Source organism: Castanea sativa, chromosome 2, assembly GCF_040712315.1.
Source record: "Castanea sativa cultivar Marrone di Chiusa Pesio chromosome 2, ASM4071231v1".
NCBI lineage: Eukaryota > Viridiplantae > Streptophyta > Magnoliopsida > Fagales > Fagaceae > Castanea > Castanea sativa.
Window position 1 is genome coordinate 24613389 of NC_134014.1, and position 8566 is coordinate 24621954.

At 36.2% G+C, this 8566-nt stretch overlaps 1 protein-coding gene across 1 annotated transcript; it reads left to right on the forward strand.

Moving 5' to 3' along the window:
• The first annotated feature begins 303 nt into the window (after positions 1 to 303).
• LOC142625877 (protein DJ-1 homolog D) lies at positions 304 to 8566 on the forward strand. The gene is made up of 5 exons (XM_075799618.1): positions 304 to 576; positions 680 to 796; positions 1861 to 2301; positions 3240 to 3602; positions 7967 to 8566. Exons 1-5 carry the CDS (start codon positions 505 to 507, stop codon positions 8153 to 8155), a joined length of 1182 nt encoding a protein of 393 aa, XP_075655733.1. The 5' UTR covers positions 304 to 504; the 3' UTR covers positions 8156 to 8566.

Genomic DNA, 8566 nt, shown 5'->3' on the forward strand with positions numbered 1-8566 from the left:
AAATAACACGCATTAATTGGTTTAGAAACTAAAAGTGATGAAATGAAAATGTAGGGACCAAAATAGAAAAATGTGCAAAATATAAGGACTAAAAATGCTTTTACATCTTTTTATTTTCTTGAAAAAATGTTTTTTTTTATTTATGGAAACACACACTTACAACAATAAGCCAACTCCCAAACTGCTAAGGGCATTTTTTTTTTTTTTTTTTTTTGATAAGGAAGGGCATATTTTTTAATTGTTTATAAAATGTCTTGATGAAATGGCCCGTAGACAAAACCAAGGTGTAACAGGAGATTTCACGGGATTTGTCCAAAAAATTATGAAAACTTGGGTTGCAATCTGTCATATATATATATATATATATATTAGAGAGAGAGAGAGAGAGAGAGAGAGAGAGAGAGTATGATTGTGATATATATAAAAATCAGTTTCACTCATCTGAAACTCTCAACTCCACATTTCACAAAAAGGCTCATCTAAATTGTGTGAGTGCAAATTACAATGGCGAATTCCAATACTAAGGCTCAGAGAAGAGTTCTGCTACTATGCGGTGACTACATGGAAGATTATGAGGCATCAATCTCTCTATCTTTTATTTCTTTTTTCTTTTTTCTTTTTTTGTTATTGGGTATGATTAATTTCTTATTATATAACTCTTAATTTTTTATGGTTGCAGGCAATGGTTCCATTTCAAGCATTGCTGGCATTTGGAGTTTCGGTTGATGCCGTTTGCCCAGGCAAGAAAGCTGGTGATATTTGCCGCACTGCTATTCATCAGGCATCTGCTCATCAGGTCTCTCTCTCTCTCTCTCTCTCTCTATTATTTAATTTTTGGGTTCTTTTTCTATGAGATTTTTGCATATACAAGTTTCGGCTTTGCTGTGCTCTGCTAATTATGTACTCTTTTGTATTTGTATAACCATAAACCAATTCGTTTCTCCCAAAAAAAAATCTTAGTTAATAACTTTAGTGTCAGCTAATTTCAGCTGACATTAGCAAGTGTAGAGAAAAGATGGTTTGGTCATGTGGAGAAGAGAGTGATTAATGCACCAATAAGAAACAGTGAGTTGATTCAAATTGAGAGAACTAAAAAAAGGTAGAGAAGACCTAAAATACATCAATAGAAGTAGTAAGAAAGACATGTGAATCATGGGACTTCAAGTAGAATAGAAGGATGAAAAAGAATACATGTGACTAACATTAACTGGTCTGTTGAGGATTCATAATTGACCCCAAATTTTGAGACGAGGGCTTGGTTTATATTGTTGTTGTTAAGGTTAGATATGTCATTTACAGATTTCATTGATTATCCAATTACTTCATGTACATTGTGCGTAATGTTTTAGAAAATAACTCTTTTACATTTGACACTCATATATATGCTGCTAATAAAACTATTTGCGCTAATTATTCGATGTTATGGTCAAAGATTAATGGCTTTGATTAATTCCAATATTCTTCAAGACTTCAGCATTAAAACATGCCGACTCCTGGCCTGGATTTACTTAACTCAACAAGAAGCAAGCCTTAGTCCCAAAATTTTGAGGTCGGCAATGGATCATAAATAGACTAGTCAGGGTCAGCCACATGTATTTCAGACACTTACCAAAAGAGATAGAGGGAGAGACTCTTTGCCTGGGTTTGACAAAGTACAATTTTAATGTATATGAGTTATTGAAAGTTAAAGAGCAATGATCTATTTCTTCTATAAATAATACTATATATGCTTGAGTATTATACTTTCTTTATAAGTTAGTTAATATGTGATCTTATCACTTTCTTGTTGAGTTAAACAATATAGTTTTCATTTCCTATTTTCCTTCGTTCTAATCTTTTTCTTGTCTCTATTGGCTGCAGACTTACTCTGAGTCGCGTGGTCACAATTTCACAATCAATGCAACATTTGATGAAATTGAATTTACAAAATATGATGGCTTGGTGATTTCCGGAGGACGGGCTCCAGAATATCTTGCTATGAATTCAGTTGTTTTAGACTTGGTCAGCAACTTTTCCAACTCTGGGAAACCAATTGCCTCTATCTGCCATGGGCAATTGATCTTGGCAGCTGCAGGATCAGTTAAAGGTCGGAAGTGCACTGCGTACCCTACTGTGGGACCTGTTCTTGTTGCTGCAGGTGCTCATTGGGTAGAACCTGAAACCATGTCAGCATGTGTTGTTGATGGCAATGTCATTACTGCAGCTACATATGAAGGGCATCCCAAGCTCATCCAGCATTTTGTGAAGGCACTAGGAGGCACCATAACTGGCTCAGATAAGAGGATCTTGTTTCTTTGTGGGGTAGGTTCCAGCTTCCTGAACTTTTTCTTTTTCGGGGGGGGGGGGGGGGGGGTAAGTTCAACTTAGAAATAGCAGATCAGGAAAATCATTATTTAGCCTTAACCCACAGGGGTTATTGACATCTCTCTTTAAATTTCACAGACAAAAATATGCCAATGCCAATGTGTTCTACCTCTGTAATTCAAACTAAATTGAGCACCTAGGAAGCACAGTTACAGGTATAGGTACGGATATGACATGGTGAAACAACATTTTTTGAAAAATTAGCCTTATTATCCCTTACAGCACAGGTACAACACCCCAAATGAAGTGTCCATGCTTTCTAGATTCTAATTGACTTTATTTTGAATTACAGAGGTTGAACACATGGTATACAGATAAGAAAATGAGCAAAATGATTAACTGTGCACCAAAACCCTTGATTGTGTGCATACACTAGCATATGCAATGTGTATGAAGGTATATTTCTATTTATACATATAAAATTGGGAACTCAAAGGAATACTGAAGGTCATCAACCTCTTGTTGCGTACTTCTGCATAGAAGGAAAAGAGTTCCAGACTTTAGGCAACTATTTTCATAGACCTTGCGTATAAGAAGACAATTATTAGTAAGGTGTCCATTCTTCATTGATCCAACCTGCAATTTTGGTGTCTTCAACAAATAGCAAAGTCCTTTAAGAAGTCTTAATTACAAAAGTGACCTACACTTTAAATACATATACATATTTGATGTTACATTCTTAATTTACATGATGCATCCTGATATTTAAATGAAAAGCTTTTGCCTAAACAGGCTCTTAACTATACACATTTTGAAGGCTGGGTCAGTATGGTTGTCAATCGCATATAATTTTATCATGCCACATTGTTGTTCATATAATTGTTTCTCAATAAAAATAAGTTAAGTCATTCTTCTTCTTTTTCTCCTATTTGCAGGATTACATGGAAGATTATGAGGTAACTGTCCCTTTTCAGTCCCTTCAAGCCTTAGGATGCCATGTTGATGCAGTTTGCCCAAAGAAGAAGGCTGGTGATGCCTGCCCAACTGCTGTCCATGATTTTGAAGGTGACCAGACTTATAGTGAGAAGCCAGGCCATAATTTCACTCTAACTGCTAGCTTTGAAGGTTTAAACACCTCAAGTTATGATGCCCTTGTAATCCCTGGAGGTCGAGCTCCAGAATATTTGGCATTGAATGAGTCAGTCATTGCCTTGGTGAAGGAATTTATGGAGATCAAGAAGCCAGTTGCATCCATCTGCCATGGGCAGCAGATTTTATCTGCTGCTAACGTTCTTAAGGTAGTTTTTGTTGAGAACTTGACATTATCCTTTAAGAAGGAACTCCATACTATTATAATAATTTCATTTCATATGTATCTCAACTACTTCACTACTTTGAGGGCATGCTATTCATTTGTTACAAGAAAATCTCATTAGATCAGATATAGAGTCATAAGTAGTCATAAACCCTGTGGGTTGTGGAAATTAAGATTCATTTTTTCTACACTAATTTAATTGGTAGCATGGCTATGAAATGTTAAATTTGTGCTTTTGTACATTGATGTAGCCATGGAAAATCAGATTTTGTCACTGTTTGTACTTTTATCTCACTTTTAGTAATGTAATGTTTTTGTTGTGTCAGGCTCTTGTAGGACGTAGATGGAGGCAAAAGAGTTAGAAGAATATTCTTTAACCATAACCCTTCTTTCTAAAGTTATAAACCCTATATCCAAATATTCTTCTAACTCTAAGATACCACAAACATATTTAGTCAAATTCCCCAATCTATTCTCCCTCGGTCTTTTATTGCCTTACAAAATTTTTATTTTACTAGTGAAATTAGACGTCCTAGTTTCAGAACATTGCTGGGGTCGTTTTTGTTACCCTGCCATCATTGAGTTTTGATTGGTTTGGCTTTCAGATCTAGGTTCAAGTCGGGGATGTGGTGGTTACTAGCAAAACACCAGCCTAGAGATGTGAAATTTCATAAAGAGTTGAGTTGTTCTGGTTTTATGACTTTTGAAGCAATTTTATTGGTCAGACCTCTTCTGGATGGTTCCTTTAAGGGAAACACAGCCCCCTGGACTTGCTTAATTTGTGAAACTGTAAAATCAGCATTAAATGGTGATGGGCCTAGAATCTATGGAGATTTTGAGGCTGTTTTGGTTTTATGTAGATTGTAGTAGTTTGGTTAGCTCTATCCCATCTGGTTCCTTTATTTAAAGGAAACACAGCCTTCAGGACTTGCTAAATTAGAGAGAATGGGTATCGGAGATTTTTAAGTAAAAATGAATGTAAAAGTTCCTTCGCATTTTAGCCACACAAAAAAAAAAAGGCACCACAAAGGTAGCTTGTAAGATAGTTTAGCTCTTAGGAGTTGGTTTCCAGGTGTTGAGCAGTGGAATGTATTTATATAGCTTGATTCCAGCCTTGGACAGTAGGTTCTGCAGAATTGCAGGCTGTTCAGCATAATTGGCAATGCTACAGATCTGGTCCTACAACAATTGAGGTAATCCAGTTAATCTAGCTTGGTTTGGTTTGTTTCTCTAAAGGGAATGATGCCTCCTGGACCTGCTAAATGTAAGAGATTACAAAAATAAGCAATGGTTGAGATCAGGTTGGCATTTATGGAGATTTTGAGTTTGGCTTGTGAAAGAATTCACTAGATACAAAAAGTTCTACCATGTGTTTGGCTTTATGCACATTGGTCTATACCTGGGTTTGGTGGATTTTGCAATATCCCAAGCCCATTTGCAAAGTTTTCCATTAAACCCAAGATAGATGAGAAAAATCCTTTTTTGTCCTCCAACCCACAACTCCCAAAATTTCCCTTAGAAAAAAAAATACACATGGGCTTGGTCTATGTGTATGAGATTTGTATATTTTTGAAATAATCATTTTGATAGGCCCATAGATTTGAAAAGAGTGTCATCAATAAAGATCAAGGAAGAGGTCTAAGAGTATAAAAATGTGCTCCATGTACTCACTACACAAAGGAATTTAGGTTGATTGGTGGAATAATGAGTGTTTTGAGTATTGAAGCACGTTGCATTTTAATATTGTTGATATCACTGCTTATACTAGCCCTAAACAGCTACGAAATTCCCCCTCTTCTTCTCTCTTGGCAAGCCCAAATCAAACCTGGATTCAATCTAAAAACCCAAAAGCCTTTCTGTCTCCATAGCAAATGCCAAGATCATACTCCTATCCTAATAGCCATCACAACTTGTGGACAGTTTGCCCCTAATCTGTCCCATGTTGTATCAGTTGCAATGGCAAAATAATCAACCCTTCATAAGTGATGAACTATTTAATTGGCTATAATATTTATTTTTCTGCTTAGGTGGGATAAGAGGGCAGTTAGCAGTGGAGGTGGATATTGGGTTTTTTTGGTCCCATTGTTATTCCTTTTAACGTGGAAAACATTTCCATTTGAGCTTTAAGAGGTTTCTATGGACTCAATGGAGATATAGGAAGATGTTATCTGTGGGACTTTTTGTTAGTTTTAGACATGTGGAAAACATTTCCATTTGAGCTTTAAGAGGTGTCTATGGACTAAATGGAGATAGAGGAAGATGTTATCTGTGGGATTTTTGGTCAGCTTTAGTAATAGTTGTGGGGAGGCTTGGCTATTGGAAGGGATTTTGATGTGGTGGAATCTCTTGTACTAGATTGAGCTTTGATAGGTTCTCTTCAGCTATGACTGGAGTTTTCAGATTTTATTTTTAGGCATGAGTTGCTGGACTTTCCCTTAGAGGGGTTGTTTTACCTGAACAAATATTCAGGAGTCTTCTTTTGTCTAAAATTAATAGGTTTGTAGTGTCTGTAGGTTTAAATTCAGTGCAGAGTTTACTTCCCAGGCTGGTTTAATTTCACTGTCCCATTCTTTCAGATAGAGGTGGACAGTGGAGCAGTAAGGGTCCACTTGGATTTAAATACTCATTCTTTAGGGAGAATGAATCTGCTGTCAGAGTGCATTTTTGAAATACACTTTTCCAAAAAAATTCCCTTAGAGACAGGTGGACTGTGGATGTTTATATGGTCTGGCAATGTTTTGGTTATGTGTCATGGGGAGATGGGACTATACTTCTCTTTTGTTATAATATCTGGTGTACAATTTTGTCAATGCATATCTGAAATTTGTTTGCTCAGCTGCTGCATATTTTTCCTCAATCATGAAGGACGATGCTTGGGTGCCTAGCTGTGGGTTGGTTAGGTGGGAAGCATTATTTGGTGTTTTGAGAATCAAAAGTATAGGGCAGGATTAGAAATTAAAGCCATTGGATTTTTTTTTTTTTTGGTTTTGAGGGGGTTGCTTGGGCTTATGCTAAGATCTTTGGCTCTGTTGAAGAGAAAAATAGCTACCTAGGAATAGAAGGTTTGTGGTTAAATCTTTTAGACAATGTTGAGAGGAGAAAAGGAGAGAAGGAAAGAGGGGATGGGGGGTTGATCCTGCAGGGTTTTTCAAAGGGTTTCAAATCTGTGTTCCCATGGAAAAACTATGATGCCAGAGTTGCTAGGTAAGGTAGCCTTCTTTACCTGGATTGTTGCTTTCCACAATATCCTTATAGTTGATAACCTTTTCAAGAGATTAAATAATTCTTGATTAATATTATGTGTGCAAGAGCAGTGTTTTCTTTGGGGATGAAATTTGAAGATAAATTAATTGGACCTCAATTTGCTATGTTGTTATGTTTCTAGGGAGATATTTGATAGTATTTTCCTTGTTTGGAATCTGGTGCATATGCCCAAAGAGTAAGTGAGATGCTGCCTCATTGGAAAAATGAAACTTGAGCGCAAAGGGGTTGCTAGATACCTTACATGGCTGATGAATTTTTAAGTAAGAAAGATGGAATTACTTAATTGTCAAAACTATATTCAAAATTCCTCCCAATAACTATGCATTGGATCTCATCTCATTCACAACTGTGTCCAGCATATTGAAATTATTCTATACCATTCCTACATGTGGAATGTGATCCCTTTATGTTTACTGTGGTGCACATGGATGGAACAAAACTCTAGGACGTTAGGAGGTGAGAGACATTGGTGCTTCAATTGAGTCATCTTTTATTTTTGAGATCTCTATTCAAATGGCAAAAGGATATCAGGAAATCTTGCTTGTTATTACTTTTATTGTTTCTTTAGATCTTTGTAATTTTAGATGTTAATTATTAGGTGGGGCTCTTGTATGCTCGCCTTTTCTTTTAAGTAGGGTTTCCCCCAGTTTCCTTTCAATAAAATTTTATTTCTAGTACAAAAACTATTCTTTATCATGTTACATTTTCTTGGAAGCCCACTGAAACCTGTTGGTGTTTCCCACATTGTTGCTAGATGATTTTATTTATTTATTTTTTTCCCAGAGTAAATATTATTGGAATTCTATGATTAGTAGTACATCACGTTTTAGTTTTTGTTCTGGTGACTTCTCACTTGTCTATCTCTTAACTTTAGGGAAAGGATAAGGTTAACAGAAAAATGGGATAACAGGATAATGTTTATTCCAGTTTTGTCATACGCCCCTCCCCTCTGCTGCATAAATTGGCAATATATCTTGGTGCTTTTTGTTCAGCATGTTGTCTCTACCATGTCACAAAAAAACATGTCGAATTCTTGAATACTATCATTACATCTGAACTTTTTTGTTCATGGTCTTAAAATAGGGGAGAAAATGTACTGCATATCCAGCCGTGAAGCTTAATGTGGTCCTGTCAGGCGCTACATGGTTGGAACCTGATCCAATAGATCGTTGCTTCACTGATGGAAATCTAGTAACTGGAGCTGCATGGCCAGGGCATCCAGAGTTCATTTCCCAGTTCATGGCTTTGCTTGGTGTGCGAGTATCATTCTAGTCTATTGGCTTAATTTACTTATTATTCCAACATAAATAAAGTGTGTATGTATGTGTATCCAAATCTTCTATACCATTTTTTATGTACCACTCTATGTTCCATCAATCACTACTTGCCATCTTTTCATTTTACTTTCCTTATAAAATAATTGGGAGTTTAAAATGGAAAGCAATCATACATATGGTAAGTAGTAATTAGTGGAACATAGAATGGTACACAAAAGATGGTACAAAAGATTTGCATTCATTGCTCAGGTTGTCACTTGTCACCGTGCCATCCCATCTGTTTTGCCTGCATCATGAAATGTTTCTAAATAACAATTAATATGTATGTTTTAGTTAATACGACTTTATGGTATTTGTGAGGGGACAATGTACATTCTAATTTCTAAGTCTCTTCCTGTTCCTGTTA